Source organism: Phyllobates terribilis, unplaced genomic scaffold, assembly GCF_046119375.1.
Source record: "Phyllobates terribilis strain yellow unplaced genomic scaffold, ASM4611937v1 Scaffold_13__5_contigs__length_258822181, whole genome shotgun sequence".
Classification (NCBI taxonomy): domain Eukaryota; kingdom Metazoa; phylum Chordata; class Amphibia; order Anura; family Dendrobatidae; genus Phyllobates; species Phyllobates terribilis.
The window spans coordinates 164,787,642-164,807,721 of NW_027362773.1; the positions used below are offsets into that span (position 1 = coordinate 164,787,642).

Here is a 20,080-nt window from a genome sequence, read left to right on the forward strand (position 1 = left end):
ATATAACTACTATAATACTGCCCCCTATGTACAAGAATATAACTACTATAATAATGCTCCTATGTACAAGAATATAACTACTATAATACTGCCCCTATGTACAAGAATATAACTACTATAATACTGCCCCTATGTATAAGAATATAACTACTATAATACTGCTCCTATGTACACGAATATAACTACTATAATACTGCCCCCTATGTACAAGAATATAACTACTATAATACTGCCCCCTATGTACAAGAATATAACTACTATAATACTGCTCCTTATATACAAGAATATAACTACTATAATACTGCTCCTTTGTACAAGAATATAACTACTATAATACTGCCCCTATGTACAAGAATATAACTCCTATAATACTGCTCCTATGTACAAGAATATAACTACTATAATACTGCTCCTATGTACAAGAATATGACTACTATAATACTGCCCCTATGTATAAGAATATAACTACTATAATACTGCTCCCTATGTACAAGAATATAACTACTATAATACTGCTCCTATGTACAAGAATATAACTACTATAATACTGCCCCTATGTATAAGAATATAACTACTATAATACTGCCCCTATGTACAAGAATATAACTACTATAATACTGCTCCTATGTACAAGAATATAACTACTATAATACTGCCCCTATGTATAAGAATATAACTACTATAATACTGCCCCTATGTATAAGAATATAACTACTATAATACTGCTCCTATGTACAAGAATATAACTACTATAATACTGCTCCTATGTACAGGAATATAACTACTATAATACTGCTCCTATGTACAAGAATATAACTACTATAATACTGCCCCTATGTATAAGAATATAACTACTATAATACTGCCCCTATGTACAAGAATATAACTACTATAATACTGCTCCTATGTACCAGAATATAACTACTATAATACTGCCCCCTATGTACAAGAATATAACTACTATAATACTGCCTCTATGTACAAGAATATAACTACTATAATACTGCTCCTATGTACAAGAATATAACTACTATAATACTGCTCCTCTGTACAAGAATATAACTACTATAATACTGCTCCTCTGTACAAGAATATAACTACTATAATACTGCCCCCTATGTACAAGAATATAACTACTATAATACTGCCCCTATATACAAGAATATAACTACTATAATACTACCCCCTATGTACAAGAATATAACTCCTATAATACTGCCCCCTATGTACAGGAATATAACTACTATAGTACTGCCCCTATGTACAAGAATATAACTACTATAATACTGCCCCCTATGTACAAGAGTATAACTACTATAATACTGCCCCCTATGTACAAGAATATAACTACTATAATACTGCTCCCTATATACAAGAATATAACTACTATAATACTGCTCTTATGTACAAGAATATAACTGCTATTATACTGCTCCCTATGTACAAGAATATAACTACTATAATACTGCCCCCTATGTACAAGAATATAACTACTATAATACTGCTCCTATGTACAAGAATATAACTACTATAATACTGCTCCCTATGTACAAGAATATAACTACTATAATACTGCCCCCTATGTACAAGAATATAACTACTATAATACTGCCCCCTATGTACAAGAATATAACTACTATAATACTGCCCCCTATGTACAAGAATATAACTACTATAATACTGCTCCTATGTACAAGAATATAACTACTATAATACTGCCCCCTATGTACAAGAATATGACTACTATAATACTGCCCCCTATGTACAAGAATATAACTACTATAATACTGCCCCCTATGTACAAGAATATAACTACTATAATACTGCTCCTATGTACAAGAATATAACTACTATAATACTGCCCCCTATGTACAAGAATATGACTACTATAATACTGCCCCCTATGTACAAGAATATAACTACTATAATACTGCCCCCTATGTACAAGAATATAACTACTATAATACTGCTCCTATGTACAAGAATATAACTACTATAATACTGTGCCCTATGTACAAGAATATGACTACTATAATACTGCCCCCTATGTACAAGAGTATAACTACTATAATACTGCCCCTATGTACAAGAATATAACTACTATAATACTGCCCCTATGTACAAGAATATAACTACTATAATACTGCCCCTATGTACAAGAATATAACTACTATAATACTGCCCATATGTACAAGAATATAACTACTATAATACTGCTCCTATGTACAGGAATATAACTACTATAATACTGCCCCCTATGTACAAGAATATAACTACTATAATACTGCTCCTATGTACAAGAATATAACTACTATAATACTGCCCCCTATGTACAAGAATATAACTACTATAATACTGCTCCTATGTACAAGAATATAACTACTATAATACTGCCCCCTATGTACAAGAATATGACTACTATAATACTGCCCCCTATGTACAAGAATATAACTACTATAATACTGCCCCCTATGTACAAGAATATAACTACTATAATACTGCTCCTATGTACAAGAATATAACTACTATAATACTGCCCCTATGTACAAGAATATAACTACTATAATACTGCCCCTATGTATAAGAATATAACTACTATAATACTGCTCCTATGTACAAGAATATAACTACTATAATACTGCCCCCTATGTACAAGAATATAACTACTATAATAATGCTCCTATGTACAAGAATATAACTACTATAATACTGCCCCTATGTACAAGAATATAACTACTATAATACTGCCCCTATGTATAAGAATATAACTACTATAATACTGCTCCTATGTACACGAATATAACTACTATAATACTGCCCCCTATGTACAAGAATATAACTACTATAATACTGCCCCCTATGTACAAGAATATAACTACTATAATACTGCTCCTTATATACAAGAATATAACTACTATAATACTGCTCCTTTGTACAAGAATATAACTACTATAATACTGCCCCTATGTACAAGAATATAACTCCTATAATACTGCTCCTATGTACAAGAATATAACTACTATAATACTGCTCCTATGTACAAGAATATGACTACTATAATACTGCCCCTATGTATAAGAATATAACTACTATAATACTGCTCCCTATGTACAAGAATATAACTACTATAATACTGCTCCTATGTACAAGAATATAACTACTATAATACTGCCCCTATGTATAAGAATATAACTACTATAATACTGCCCCTATGTACAAGAATATAACTACTATAATGCTGCCCCTATGTATAAGAATATAACTACTATAATACTGCTCCTATGTACAAGAATATAACTACTATAATACTGCCCCTATGTACAAGAATATAACTCCTATAATACTGCTCCTATGTACAAGAATATAACTACTATAATACTGCTCCTATGTACAAGAATATAACTACTATAGTACTGCCCCCTATGTACAAGAATATAACTCCTATAATACTGCTCCTATGTACAAGAATATAACTACTATAATACTGCCCCTATGTACAAGAATATAACTCCTATAATACTGCCCCTATGTACAAGAATATAACTACTATAATACTGCTCCTATGTACAAGAATATAACTACTATAATACTGCTCCTATGTACAAGAATATAACTCCTATAATACTGCCCCTATGTACAAGAATATAACTACTATAATACTGCTCCTATGTACAAGAATATAACTACTATAATACTGCCCCATGTACAAGAATATAACTACTATAATACTGCCCCCCATATACAAGAATATAACTACTATAATACTGCCCCTATGTACAAGAATATAACTACTATAATACTGCTCCTATGTACAAGAATATAACTACTATAATACTGCTCCTATGTACAAGAATATAACTACTATAATACTGCTCCTATGTACAAGAATATAACTACTATAATACTGCCCCCCATATACAAGAATATAACTACTATAATACTGCCCCTATGTACAAGAATATAACTACTATAATACTGCCCCCCATATACAAGAATATAACTACTATAATACTGCCCCTATGTACAAGAATATAACTACTATAATACTGCTCCTATGTACAAGAATATAACTACTATAATACTGCCACTATGTACAAGAATATAACTCCTATAATACTGCTCCTATGTACAAGAATATAACTACTATATTACTGCCCCCTATGTACAAGAATATAACTACTATAATACTGCCCCTATGTACAAGAATATAACTACTATAATACTGCCCCTATGTATAAGAATATAACTACTATAATACTGCCCCCTATGTACAAGAATATAACTACTATAATACTGCCCCCTATGTACAAGAATATAACTACTATAATACTGCCCCCTATGTACAAGAATATAACTACTATAATACTGCTCCTATGTACAGGAATATAACTACTATAATACTACCACTATGTACAAGAATATAACTACTATAATACTGCCCCCTATGTACAAGAATATAACTACTATAATACTGCCCCTATGTACAAGAATATAACTACTATAATACTGCCCCCTATGTACAAGAATATAACTACTATAATACTGCTCCTATGTACAGGAATATAACTACTATAATACTACCACTATGTACAAGAATATAACTACTATAATACTGCCCCCTATGTACAAGAATATAACTGCTATAATACTGCCCCCTATGTACAAGAATATAACTACTATAATACTGCCCCCTATGTACAAGAATATAACTCCTATAATACTGCCCCTATGTACAAGAATATAACTACTATAATACTGCTAATATGGCAGTACAGTTAGTAGTAGGGTTAATGTGTCACACATTGGAGTTACTGATGATGGGATTCGAGAATATGATTTCTTTGTCCCTGTGGTTTCGTTACTTTCCTCCTCCTCCTTGGACTTCTGATCTTTGTGTTGTTGGAGAGTATCTGGTTACTCTGGTTTCTCTGCAGGGACCATGAGCAGCTTCATATCCGGACTTCTCCGGTTTGGAGAGATTTGATGATTTACACTAAGCAGCAAAATTGGTTTTGTGTTTTGTTGTCACAAAAACTTGTTAATGTGGGAGATCAGCTCCATTCACATTTTCGTTTGCTACTTTTTGAGGAGATAAATGGAATAATGTCACAAATGAATCGGGTGCATAACTGATGGAAACAGAAGCTGAGGAACTCTGTTGATTATTATGGGATCCATTTGGGTTTCAAGAATCCTTTTTAGAACAGAAGAAAAAGGGATCATGCTAAACGTTTTGTTCTATTCTAAAAACTTACAATCAAATTTAAAAATAAAAGCATGTACATAACCTAAACCTACATGCTTAGCCATGTGTTTAGAATGGGGAGAGCTAACTAAGTCGCTCCTCCTCCCTCCAGGCTCCTCTGTCCTCCTCCCTCCAGGCTCCTCTGTCCTCCTCCTCCTCCCTCCAGGCTCCTCTGTCCTACTCCTCCTTCTCCCTCCAGGCTCCTCGGTCCTCCTCCTCCTCCCTCCAGGCTCCTCTGTCCTACTCCTCCTTCTCCCTCCAGGCTCTTCTGTCCTCCTCCTTCTCCCTCCAGGCTCCTCTGTCCTCCTCCTTCTCCCTCCAGGCTCCTCTGTCCTCCTCCTACTCCCTCCAGGCTCCTCTGTCCTCCTCCTCCTACTCCCTCCAGGCTCCTCTGTCCTCCTCTTCCTCCTCCCTCCAGGCTCCTCTGTCCTCCTCTTCCTCCTCCCTCCAGGCTCCTCTGTCCTCCTCTTCCTCCCTCCAGGCTCCTCTGTCCTCCTCTTCCTCCCTCCAGGCTCCTCTGTCCTCCTCTTCCTCCCTCCAGGCTCCTCTGTCCTCCTCTTCCTCCCTCCAGGCTCCTCTGTCCTCCTCTTCCTCCCTCCAGGCTCCTCTGTCCTCCTCCTCCTCCCTCCAGGCTCCTCTGTCCTCCTCCTCCCTCCAGGCTCCTCTGCCCTCCTCCTACTCCCTCCAGGCTCCTCTGTCCTCCTCCTTCTCCCTCCAGGCTCCTCTGTCCTCCTCCTTCTCCCTCCAGGCTCCTCTGCCCTCCTCCTACTCCCTCCAGGCTCCTCTGTCCTCCTCCTCCTACTCCCTCCAGGCTCCTCTGTCCTCCTCTTCCTCCTCCCTCCAGGCTCCTCTGTCCTCCTCTTCCTCCTCCTTCCAGGCTCCTCTGTCCTCCTCTTCCTCCCTCCAGGCTCCTCTGTCCTCCTCTTCCTCCCTCCAGGCTCCTCTGTCCTCCTCTTCCTCTCTCCAGGCTCCTCTGTCCTCCTCTTCCTCCCTCCAGGCTCCTCTGTCCTCCTCCTCCTCCCTTCAGGCTCCTCTGTCCTCCTCTTCCTCCCTCCAGGCTCCTCTGTCCTCCTCTTCCTCCCTCCAGGCTCCTCTGTCCTCCTCCTCCTCCCTCCAGGCTCCTCTGTCCTCCTCTTCCTCCCTCCAGGCTCCTCTGTCCTCATCTTCCTCTCTCCAGGCTCCTCTGTCCTCCTCTTCCTCCCTCCAGGCTCCTCTGCCCTCCTCCTCCTCCCTTCAGGCTCCTCTGTCCTCCACCTCCTCCCCCCAGGCTCCTCTGTCCTCCTCCTCTTCCTCCCTCCAGGCTCCTCTGTCCTCCTCCTCCTCCCTCCAGGCTCCTCTGTCCTCCTCCTCCCTCCAGGCTCCTCTGCCCTCCTCCTCCTCCCTCCAGGCTCCTCTGTCCTCCACCTCCTCCCCCCAGGCTCCTCTGTCCTCCTCCTCCTCCTCCCTCCAGACTCCTCTGTCCTCCTCCTCCCTCCAGATTCCTCTGCAGCTCCATAATCCACTGCCCCCTGCAGATCCTCCTCTACAATCCTCTGTACTTTCAAGACGCCTTTGTCCTCGTTGTCTGTAAATCCCTTTTCTGTGACAATCATTACACAGAAGAGAACAAAGGTGTCATTAATCAGTGTATGAGGATCTGGTAACATTACTCCTCTGTGTTCAGGGGAATTTCTTATAATCCAATGCTAACAAATCTAGAATATATCCGCAAAGTGCGTGTATAATAATACCGCCATACAGTCCTTATAGAACAGATAAAGGCGCCATACAACTTTCACCTGTCTATGCGATGCCCATCGCACAATGCCGCCATATAGCATAGACATGACAGAATAACATACACTGCCCAGATAATAAAACTATACATCCGCATCCAACACCGCAGCCACCGCTACAACAACAAAGCAATTAGGAAATAACCTGTAAATGTAGGATTACTTTAACGGGACAGTAAATTCCCAAACAATTACGTTTCTATTACTAAGAAGTTCTAGGGGTGTAGACAGGTGTCGGTGCCCTCCTAACCCCTGTGTTGTGGGTAAATCATCTGGTATTTGCCACTACAAAAGACAGCATGAGAGATGACGAGAAAAGTTTGTGACCCCCATGGTCCAAACGTTCTGGGCTCATTCTGTATTTGCAGCCCAGATGACGGACGGGTATATATAATGCATGGCCCTCGCTGACAGCGCCATTGTCACAGATAACAGAGAGGATATTATGTATCAATATCAGAAAGGCGCCATTAGTCCGAAAACCTATTCCCCGCCAGGTCCAATTATCACAGTCCTAGGCTAGAGCTGTTTAGGGGGATCTCTCTGATCACAGGGAGGAGGGGGGATTATTGTTTATAGTTTAATAATCTCTGGGATTAAAAAGTTAATTAAACAGAATCAATAAATAAATAAACACAAGGGCCCAGGGGTCTGGGGGCAATTGTCGCATCACTTCCTAAAGTGAAAGGCGGGGGGCCCAACCAGCACTGCGGAGGGAGGGTCCTAGAGTAAAGGGAGGGTCCTAGAGTAAACCTTCACCCTTGTACCCTCGGTGATCTTTCACCAATCCCTACCCCCTCCTCCCCAGCCACCAGCCCCACTCCCATAATGCATCATTTCCAACCTCTAACTGGAGGCAGAAGTGACAGAACCCAAGGATGGAGTTTGAAAGTAGTTGCTATGACGATGGAAGTTACAAACTGATACAATGTATACAGCGGACTATAGCAGGGATACAAGTGTGGAGGCATCATACAGAGGGGATGGATGTGACCCGGGGCCATTTTTTGTGCCAGTCTGGCCCAGGGTGACGTCCCGGTACCTTCTGTCCCGACGATTCTCTGAATTCATCCACTTCATCCCCCTCTGCTGATCTCCGCCATGCTTCATCACCTGCAGCCCTCTCACCTCATCCACTGAGGGCAAATCTGCCATGGCATACTCCACTATACGTCCAGGGCCCACGACCCTGAGAAAGCTGGGTTACAACCCTGTGGGCATCTATACAACTAGATCACCCAGCTTTCCCAGACTCGCCAAGGGCTTACAGTACCATGTGCCCAGAACCCACTATGGTCCAAAGATAGAAGTATTTAATGACCACGACACTGAGAAAGCTGGGTAATAACCCCTGAGGAAGCTCCATACCGAGATCACCCAGCTCTCCCAGTATTATACGTCTGTACTGCCATAGAAAACCATGTGCCAATCAGGAGATGGATAACTGGATGAAGACCCCTGAGGGAGCTCTATAAATATTCCACCCAAAGCCCCCAGTCTCTTGAAGGCTAAATCAGTCTTGGCATATAATATAACATGGCCATGTGTAATGTAGCCATAATGGTGCAAAACTAGAATATCTAACGATCACGACACTGGAAAAGCTGGATGACCAACAACGCAGAAACTCTATAACCATCTGCCAGGTTATCCATCCTCACAAGAGGAAACAAAGCATTGGCTACAATGTCACAAGCCCTGTCACCACTAAAGCAAGAAACGTCCAGCGATCATGGCACTAGGAAAGCTGGGTGATCGCCCATCGAGGACACGCCATAACTAGGTCACCCAGCTTCTCACCCAGGATTCCAGGATTTCTGTGTCATTTTTTTTTTTTTTTCAAAAGAGGAAATGAACTGTAAATAAAATAGAAGCGCGGCTCCTTTAAATGCTGCGGATTTCATAACTTCCTCTGCAGGTGACAGATAAAAGCCTTAAAGATTCCTCGTCATCTTGTGACTCCGGAAATACTGGAAGTCACAAGTCACCGTGCCGCAAAATCCTACTGATGGCACAATGAAATGCAACACTCCAGGGGGCGCCATTCTGAATGGACTATGTGCGCCATATAGAGATGCACAACTGACACAGGACAGGGGTGTGTGACCACCTAAATAACGCAGGGGCGCGAGCGCCCACCCATACAGCGCAGGAGCGCTAACGACCACCCATATAGGGCAGGGGCGCACAAGAACATACTATAGTGCAGGGGCGCACACAAACATCCATATAGGGCAGGGGCGCACACAAACATCCATATAGGGCAGGGGCGCACACAAACATCCATATAGGGCAGGGGCGCACACGACCACCCATATAGGGCAGGGGCGCACACGACGACCCATATAGGGCAGAGGCGTACAAGAACATACTATAGTGCAGGGGCACACACGAACATACTACAGTCATGGCCAAAAGTTTTGAGAATGACACCAATGATATTTTCCCATGATCTGCTGGCCTCTGGTTTTTCTTAGTGTTTGTCTGATGTTTATATCACATACAGAAATATAATTGCAATCATATTATGAGTACCAATAGATTATATTGACAGTTAGAATGAGTTAATGCAGCAAGTCAATATTTGCAGTGTTGCCCCTTCTTCTTCAAGACCTCTGTAATTCTCCCTGGCTGCTCTCAATCAACTTTTGGACCAAATCCTGACTGACAGCAGTCCATTCTTGCATAATCAATGCTTGCATTTTGCCAGAATTTGTTGGTTTTTGTTTGTCCACCCGTCTCTTGATGATTGACCACAAGTTCTCAATGGGATTAAGATCTGGGGAGTTTCCAGGCCATGGACCCAAAATCTCTATGTTTTGTTCCATGCGCCATTTAGTTATCACCTTTGCTTTATGGCAAGGTGCTCCATCATGCTGGAAAAGGCATTGTTGGGCGCCAAACTGCTCTTGGACGGTTGGGAGAAGTTGCTCTAGGAGGACATTCTGGTACCATTCTTTATTCATGGCTGTGTTTTTAGGCAAAACTGTGAGTGAGCCGATTCCCTTGGCTGAGAAGCAACCCCACACATGAATGGTTTCAGGATGCTTTACAGTTGGCATGAGACAAGACTGGTGGTAGCGCTCACCTCTTCTTCTCCGAATAAGCTGTTTTCCAGATGTCCCAAACAATCGAAAAGGGGATTCATCAGAGAAAATGACTTTGCCCCAGTCCTCAGCAGTCCACTCCCTGTACCTTTTGCAGAATATCAGTCGGTCCCTGATGTTTTTTCTGGAGAGAAGTGGCTTCTTTGCTGCCCTCCTTGAAACCAGCCCTTGCTCAAAGAGTCTCCGCCTCACAGTGCGTGCAGAAGCACTCACACCAGCCTGCTGCCATTCCAGAGCAAGCTCGGCACTGCTGGTAGTCCGATCCCGCAGCTGAAACAGTTTTAAGATACGGTCCTGGCGCTTGCTGGTCTTTCTTGGGCGCCCTGGAGCCTTTTTGACAACAATGGAAGCTCTCTCCTTGAAGTTCTTGATGATGCGATAGATTGTTGACTGAGGTGCAATCTTTGTAGCTGCGATACTCTTCCCTGTTAGGCCATTTTTGTGCAGTGCAATGATGGCTGCACGTGTTTCTTTAGAGATAACCATGGTTAACTGAAGAGAAACAATGATACCAAGAACCAGCCTCCTTTTAAAGTGTCCAGTGATGTCATTCTTACTTAATCATGACTGATTGATCGCCAGCCCTGTCCTCATCAACACCCACACCTGTGTTAATGGATCAATCACTAAAACGATGTTAGCTGCTCCTTTTAAGGCAGGACTGCAATGATGTTGAAATGTGTTTTGGGGGTTAAAGTTCATTTTCTGGGCAAATATTGACTTTGCAAGTACAGTAATTGCTGTTAAGCTGATCACTCTTTGACATTCAGGAGTAGATGCAAATTGCCATTACAAAAAATGAAGCAGTAAACTTTGGAAAAATTACTATTTGTCTCATTCTCAATACTTTTGGCCATGACTGTATAGTGCAGGGGCGCACATGACCACCCATATAGGGCAGAGGCGCACACGAACATACTATAGTGCAGGGGCGCACACGACCACCCATATAGGGCAGGGGCGCACACGAACATGCTATAGTGCAGGTGTGCACATGACCACCCATATAGGGCAGAGGCGCACACGACCACCCATATAGGGCAGAGGCGCCCAAGAACATACTATAGTGCAGGGGCGCACACGACCACCCATATAGGGCAGGGGCGCACACGAACATGCTATAGTGCAGGTGTGCACATGACCACCCATATAGGGCAGAGGCGCACACGACCACCCATATAGGGCAGAGGCGCCCAAGAACATACTATAGTGCAGGGGCACACACGACCACCCATATAGGGCAGGGACGCACACGAACATGCTATAGTGCAGGTGTGCACATGACCACCCATATAGGGCAGAGGCGCAACCGAACATTCTATAGTGCAGGTGTGCACATGACCACCCATATAGGGCAGAGGCACACCGAACATACTATAGTGCAGGTGTGCACATGACCACCCATATAGGGCAGAGGCGCACCCGAACATACTATAGTGCAGGTGTGCACATGACCACCCATATAGGGCAGAGGCACACCCGAACATACTATAGTGCAGGGGCGCACATGACCACCCATATAGGGCAGAGGCGCACCCGAACATACTATAGTGCAGGGGCGCACATGACCACCCATATAGGGCAGAGGCGCACCCGAACATACTATAGTGCAGGTGTGCACATGACAACCCATATAGGGCAGAGGCGCACCCGAACATACTATAGTGCAGGTGTGCACATGACCACCCATATAGGGCAGAGGCGCACCCGAACATACTATAGTGCAGGTGTGCACATGACCACCCATATAGGGCAGAGGCACACCCGAACATTCTATAGTGCAGGTGTGCACATGACCACCCATATAGGGCAGAGGCACACCCGAACATACTATAGTGCAGGTGTGCACATGACAACCCATATAGGGCAGAGGCGCACACGAACATCCATATAGTGCAGGGGCGCACACGAACATACTATAGTGCAGGTGTGCACATGACCACCCATATAGGGCAGAGGAACACCCGAACATTCTATAGTGCAGGTGTGAAAATGACCAACCATATAGGGCAGAGGCGCACCCGAACATACTATAGTGCAGGTGTGCACATGACAACCCATATAGGGCAGAGGCGCACACGAACATCCATATAGTGCAGGGGCGCACACGAACATACTATAGTGCAGGTGTGCACATGACCACCCATATAAGGCAGAGGCGCACCCGAACATTCTATAGTGCAGGTGTGCACATGACCACCCATATAGGGCAGAGGCACACCCGAACATACTATAGTGCAGGTGTGCACATGACAACCCATATAGGGCAGAGGCGCACACGAACATCCATATAGTGCAGGGGCGCACACGAACATACTATAGTGCAGGTGTGCACATGACCACCCATATAGGGCAGAGGAACACCCGAACATTCTATAGTGCAGGTGTGCACATGACCACCCATATAGGGCAGAGGTGCACCCGAACATTCTATAGTGCAGGGGCGCACACGAACATACTATAGTGCAGGTGTGCACATGACCACCCATATAGGGCAGAGGTGCACCCGAACATTCTATAGTGCAGGGGCGCACACGACCACCCATATAGGGCAGAGGCGCACCCGAACATACTATAGTGCAGGTGTGCACACGACCACCCATATAGGGCAGAGGCGCACCCGAACATACTATAGTGCAGGTGTGCACACGACCAGCCATATAGGGCAGAGGCGCACCCGAACATACTATAGTGCAGGTGTGCACATGACCAACCATATAGCGCAGAGGCGCACCCGAACATTCTATAGTGCAGGTGTGCACATGACCACCCATATAGGGCAGAGGCGCACACGAACATACTATAGTGCAGGTGTGCACACAACCACCCATATAGCGCAGAGGCACACACGAACATACTATAGTGCAGGTGTGCACACGACCACCCATATAGGGCAGAGGCGCCCAAGAACATACTATAGTGAAGGGGCGCACACGACCACCCATATAGGGCAGAGGCACACCCGAACATACTATAGTGCAGGTGTGCACATGACCACCCATATAGGGCAGATGCGCATACGAACATACTATATAGTGCAGGTGTGAACATGACCACCCATATAGGGCAGAGGCGCACCCGAACATTCTATAGTGCAGGTGTGCACATGACCACCCATATAGGACAGAGGCGCACACGAACATACTATAGTGCAGAGGCGCACACGAACATACTATAGTGCAGAGGCGCACACGAACATACTATAGTGCAGGGGCGCACACGACCGCCCATATAGGGCAGAGGCGCACACGAACATACTATAGTGCAGGGGCGCACACGACCACCCATATAGTGCAGAGGCGCACACGAACATACTATAGTGCAGGGGCGCACACGAACATACTATAGTGCAGGGGCGCACACGACCACCCATATAGGGCAGAGGCGCACACGAACATACTATAGTGCAGGTGTGCACACGACCACCCATATAGGGCAGAGGCGCACCCGAACATACTATAGTGCAGGTGTGCACACGACCAGCCATATAGGGCAGAGGCGCACACGAACATACTATAGTGCAGGTGTGCACACGACCAGCCATATAGGGCAGAGGCGCACACGAACATACTATAGTGCAGGGGCGCACACGACCACCCATATAGGGCAGAGGCGCACACGAACATACTATAGTGCAGGGGCGCACACGAACATACTATAGTGCAGGGGCGCACACGACCACCCATATAGCGCTGGGGCGCACACGAACATACTATAGCGCAGGGGCGCACACGAACATACTATAGTGCAGGGGTGCACACGACCACCCATATAGCGCAGGGGCGCACACGACCACCCATATAGCGCTGGGGCGCACACGAACATACTATAGCGCAGGGGCGCACATGAACATACTATAGTGCAGGGGTGCACACGACCACCCATATAGCGCAGGGGCGCACACATACATCCCTCTGACCCAAGTCCCATACAGTGACAAGGGGCCATGTGCAGATATGAGACAAAGTCCCTGATTCGTCGTTGCCTTTGCGCCTGTTTTTTGCACCTTTCTTAATACCCAATTCATTATTCTATTTGCGACTCTTTTGAGGTCTATTCTATATCCGCTGCCTGTTCTTTGTTTCCTCTTTGTGGGTGGAGTTTAATATTCCAGATGTTTTTGACTGATTTGTTATGTGCGACTTTTTAAAAATTTGGATAGTTTAGCGGAGGACCATGAGATGCAGTGTACAATATGGAGGACTATGGGGTGCAGTGTACAATATGGAGGACTATGGGGTGCAGTGTACAATATGGAGGACTATGGGGTGCAGTGTACAATATGGAGGACTATGGGGTGCAGTGTACAATATGGAGGACTATGGGGTGCAGTGTACAATATGGAGGACTATGGGGTGCAGTGTACAATATGGAGGACTATGAGGTGCAGTGTACAATATGGAGGACTATGGGGTGCAGTGTACAATATGGAGGACTATGGGGTGCAGTGTACAATATGGAGGACTATGAGGTGCAGTGTACAATATGGAGGACTATGGGGTGCAGTGTACAATATGGAGGACTATGGGGTGCAGTGTACAATATGGAGGACTATGGGGTGCAGTGTACAATATGGAGGACTATGGGGTGCAGTGTACAATATAGAGGACTATGGGGTGCAGTGTACAATATAGAGGACTATGGGGTGCAGTGTACAATGTGGAGGACTATGGGGTGCAGTGTACAATATGGAGGACTATGGGGTGCAGTGTACAATATGGAGGACTATGGGGTGCAGTGTACAATATGGAGGACTATGAGGTGCAGTGTACAATATGGAGGACTATGGGGTGCAGTGTACAATATGGAGGACTATGGGGTGCAGTGTACAATATGGAGGACTATGGGGTGCAGTGTACAATATGGAGGACTATGGGGTGCAGTGTACAATATGGAGGACTATGGGGTGGAGTGTACAATATGGAGGACTATGGGGTGCAGTGTACAATATGGAGGACTATGGGGTGCAGTGTACAATATGGAGGACTATGGGGTGCAGTGTACAATATGGAGGACTATGGGGTGCAGTGTACAATATGGAGGACTATGGGGTGCAGTGTACAATATGGAGGACTATGGGGTGCAGTGTACAATATGGAGGACTATGGGGTGCAGTGTACAATATGGAGGACTATGGGGTGCAGTGTACAATATAGAGGACTATGGGGTGCAGTGTACAATATAGAGGACTATGGGGTGCAGTGTACAATGTGGAGGACTATGGGGTGCAGTGTACAATATGGAGGACTATGGGGTGCAGTGTACAATATGGAGGACTATGAGGTGCAGTGTACAATATGGAGGACTATGGGGTGCAGTGTACAATATGGAGGACTATGGGGTGCAGTGTACAATGTGGAGGACTATGGGGTGGAGTGTACAATATGGAGGACTATGGGGTGGAGTGTACAATATGGAGGACTATGGGGTGCAGTGTACAATGTGGAGGACTATGAGGTGCAGTGTACAATGTGGAGGACTATGGGGTGGAGTGTACAATATGGAGGACTATGGGGTGCAGTGTACAATATGGAGGACTGTGGGGAGCAGTGTACAATATGGAGGACTGTGGGGTGAAGTGTACAATATGGAGGACTATGGGGTGCAGTGTACAATATGGAGGACTATGGGGTGCAGTGTACAATATGGAGGACTATGGGGTGCAGTGTACAATATGGAGGACTATGGGGTGCAGTGTACAATATGGAGGACTATGGGGTGCAGTGTACAATATAGAGGACTATGGGGTGCAGTGTACAATGTGGAGGACTATGGGGTGCAGTGTACAATATGGAGGACTATGGGGTGCAGTGTACAATATGGAGGACTATGGGGTGCAGTGTACAATATGGAGGACTATGAGGTGCAGTGTACAATATGGAGGACTATGGGGTGCAGTGTACAATATGGAGGACTATGGGGTGCAGTGTACAATGTGGAGGACTATGGGGTGGAGTGTACAATATGGAGGACTATGGGGTGGAGTGTACAATATGGAGGACTATGGGGTGCAGTGTACAATGTGGAGGACTATGAGGTGCAGTGTACAATATGGAGGACTATGGGGTGCAGTGTACAATATGGAGGACTATGGGGTGCAGTGTACAATATAGAGGACTATGGGGTGCAGTGTACAATATAGAGGACTATGGGGTGCAGTGTACAATGTGGAGGACTATGGGGTGCAGTGTACAATATGGAGGACTATGGGGTGCAGTGTACAATATGGAGGACTATGGGGTGCAGTGTACAATATGGAGGACTATGGGGTGCAGTGTACAATATGGAGGACTATGGGGTGCAGTGTACAATATGGAGGACTATGGGGTGCAGTGTACAATATGGAGGACTATGGGGTGCAGTGTACAATATGGAGGACTATGGGGTGCAGTGTACAATATGGAGGACTATGGGGTGCAGTGTACAATATATTTAAGGGCCATTATACTGTATGCGAGCAATTATACAGTGTGATGGTTTCTGTGGGGGTCACAGTTGGGGGATTCTACTGTGTTGGGGTCACCATGCTTTTCCGGGGGAGTTGAGGTGGGGTAGAGTAAAGTGATTACACTGCGCATGTGGAGGAATTCACCGTAGGGGGATCATACTGTGTTTGGGGGGCACTTTTGTAGACATCATACTTTATGGGGGCAATGACAGAGGAATCTAGGGGCTTCAGTAGGGGGAATATTACTTTACAAAGGCTGCAATGTTGTGAGATCTGCTCTTCTGCCGCCCCACCGAATATTAATGATTTTTTGTGGTTGTTGGGGATAGGGGGGGGGGGCCCATTAGAACTTCTGCTATGGGGCCCCATGATTTCTATGTACGCCGCTGACTATCACTTAGGACACACAAATACTAGTGGTCACACTACAACTCCCAGCATTTCCTGACAGCTGCAGGTGGAGGTGGCCCCGGACTGCGCCCTCGAAGTGGAACCTCCATCATTATTTTGTTCTTTTCTCCCCGGAGAATCTGGATCACAGAGGAAATAAATCCACTGGCCACACAAAGGATGCAAACTCTAGAACTACAACCCCCAACATTCACCCGTCAAGCTGGGAATGGGCCACACTGCAGGATTAGGATGTGTCGGGTCAGATATTAGGAGTCGCGACCTCCGGAATGAGGGATGGATGTCGTCAATGTACCCAAATCTTCATAGAAAAGTCTCCCCTTCCCCGACCGGCTGCAGAGTGACCCCCACTATGGGCGGAGGGTGCAGGGATATTTACTGGGGGGGAGGGTAGTCAGTTCTATTTTTGGGGATGAGGCGACAGCCATGGAGTGAGGACCCCGATATCCGGGGCAGTGACCTCTGTAAGAGCTGATACAATGTGACACTAATTCTGCCAAAGGAATCAGCCCTAAAGGGACAGTTACCCCCCATTGGGATGCATCAGCTGTAGGGGACACAGCCCCCCGGATTATATGAAGGTGATCTGTCATGAAGACTAGGAGGACAAGCTGGAGATGGATATTGGGGGTTGTAGTATGTGCTGGCGAAGCTGCAGACAACTCGCTGTACAGCATTGAATGAGGCTCATTATGCCTTTTGGGTAAGACGATGGGAGTTGTAGTTACAAAGCGTCAGGTTCTTGTTTAGACCAATGATGAAATGATGAGGATTATTGTATAGGACAGGGGCACGACCACCCAAATTATTTGGCAAGGATGATAGGAGTTGTAGGTTCTACAGGTGGATATATGATACATTGCATTACTTAGTGTGATGTTGGGAGTTGTAGTTCACCATCAGCTTACGTGCTGGGACTTGTGGTTTCGCCGTCGGCAGGAGTTAACCCCTTGGTGGCCTCCTTACCTTCAGCTGGGACTTGGAGACTTTTCCGCTCTTGTCCACGTCCAGGGCGGTGAAGGCGTGCCAGATCGGCTTCAGCAAATCCTCCTTCAGCGCCATCGAGGAGGAAGAAGAGAAGAAAGAAAAGACAGAAAGTTCCTGCTGCGCTGCCGAACCGAGAGTGCAGCCCCGGGCTTCCTGCGACTGTCAGCTCCTTCTCCTCCCTGTCATGTGACCTCCTCCCGAGGCCAATCACAGCCCACCCGACTTCCCTAAACAGCTCGGGACGGCTGTAACCTGGCGGTACCTCAGCTGCTGCAGAACCTCATAATACACCCCTCAGCTGCTGCAGAACCTCATAATACACCTCAGCTGCTGCAGAACCTCATAATACACCACAGCTGCTGCAGAACCTCATAATACATCACTCAGCTGCTGCAGAACCTCATAGTACACACATCAGCTGCTGCAGAACCTCATAATACACCTCAGCTGCTGCAGAACCTCATAATACACCTCAGCTGCTGCAGAACCTCATAATACACACCTCAGCTGCTGCAGAACCTCATAATACACCGCAGCTGCTGCAGAACCTCATAATACACCCCTCAGCTGCTGCAGAACCTCATAATACACCTCAGCTGCTGCAGAACCTCATAATACACCTCAGCTGCTGCAGAATCTCATAGTACACACCTCACCTGCTGCAGAACCTCATAATACACACCTCAGCTGCTGCAGAACCTCAGAATACACACCTCAGCTGCTGCAGAACCTCATAATACACCTCAGCTGCTGTAGAATCTCATAATACACTCCTCAGCTGCTGCAGAACCTCATAGTACACACCTCAGCTGCTGCAGGACCTCATAATACACACCTCAGCTGCTGCAGAACCTCATAATACACACCTCAGCTGCTGCAGAACCTCATAATACACACCTCAGCTGCTGCAGAACCTCATAATACACACCTCAGCTGCTGCAGCAATCGTGGGCGTGCCCTAATGGAGCTGGACTGCAGTGTAAAGAACAGAGTAAGGACAGAACATCATGTGGAGCTTCTACAGAAGATGGACATGAGTTTCAGACAACCTCAGGCTCCAACAGACGCTGCAGCGGAGCCGGAGTCACTGATTATAGCTGTGTTCACACACTGCAGCCAGTGACATTTTTCAACAGTCTTTAAAAACCATGTGAACGCGGCTTATGGGCATAAAAAGCAGCCTATGATGAAAGACGATAACTCCCATTATTCCTTTGGAGTACAACCCCCATTGGACTGCATCTCGGTTCGGGACCAGTGTCGGCTCGTTCTTCGGATCCTGGGGTCCCTGCTCGCCCCTCCTGATCCCGGGGTCCGCGCTCGCCTCTCCAGATCCCGGGAGCCCAGCTCGCCCCTCAGGATCCCGGGGTCCCTGCTCGCCCCTCAGGATCCCGGGGTCCCCGCACACCCCTCCTGATCCCGGGGTCCCCGCTCGCCTCTCCAGATCCTGGGAGCCCAGCTCGCCCCTCCTGATCCCGGGGTCCCTGCTCACCCATCAGGATCCCGGGGTCCCCGCTCGCCTCTCCGGATCTCAGGATCCCAGCTCGCCCCTCCGGATTCCAGGGTCCCCGCTCGCCCCTCCTGATCCCGGGGGACCCGCCCGACCCTCTGGATCCCGGGGTCCCCGCTCGACCCTCCTGATCCCGGGGTCCCCGCTCGCCTCTCCGGATCCCGGGGTCCCAGCTCGCCCCTCCGGATACCGGGGTCCCCATTCGTCTCTCCTGATCCCGGGGTCCCCGCTCGCCCCTCCTGATCCCGGGGTCCCCGCTCGCCCCTCTGGATCCTGGGGACCCCACTCGCCTCTCCTGATCCCGGGGTCCCCACTCGCCCCTCCTGATCCCGGGGTCCCCGCTCGCCCCTATGGACGGATTTCATTTATTATTTGGGGGTTTCCGTTTTCACGCTCCGTCACTCGTCGCCCACCTGCTGTCACATGTCAGACGCTGCCGCATTTCTCAGGGGTACAGTGGGGGGAGCACAGACCCAGGTGCCCCTCATCTGCCGCCCGGATCTGGTGCCAGAGAGGGAAGTGAAAGCCGCTCTGTTACCGAACATCTGCAGAGAGAGAAACCCCCGGGGAAGACCCCAACCACCCGAGACTCAGCTG

The 20,080-nt window shown here is 46.6% G+C and overlaps 1 protein-coding gene across 1 annotated transcript in view; it reads right to left on the minus strand.

Annotated features, from left to right (window-relative positions):
• Positions 1-18,151, minus strand: part of SWAP70 (switching B cell complex subunit SWAP70) — a 118,822-nt gene extending 100,671 nt beyond the window's left edge. The window contains exon 1 of the mRNA XM_073659011.1: positions 17,953-18,151. Coding sequence (XP_073515112.1) covers positions 17,953-18,048 — 96 coding nt within the window. The 5' untranslated portion in view covers positions 18,049-18,151. The remainder of the gene's footprint in view (positions 1-17,952) is intronic.
• Between the last annotated feature and the right edge of the window lie 1,929 nt (positions 18,152-20,080).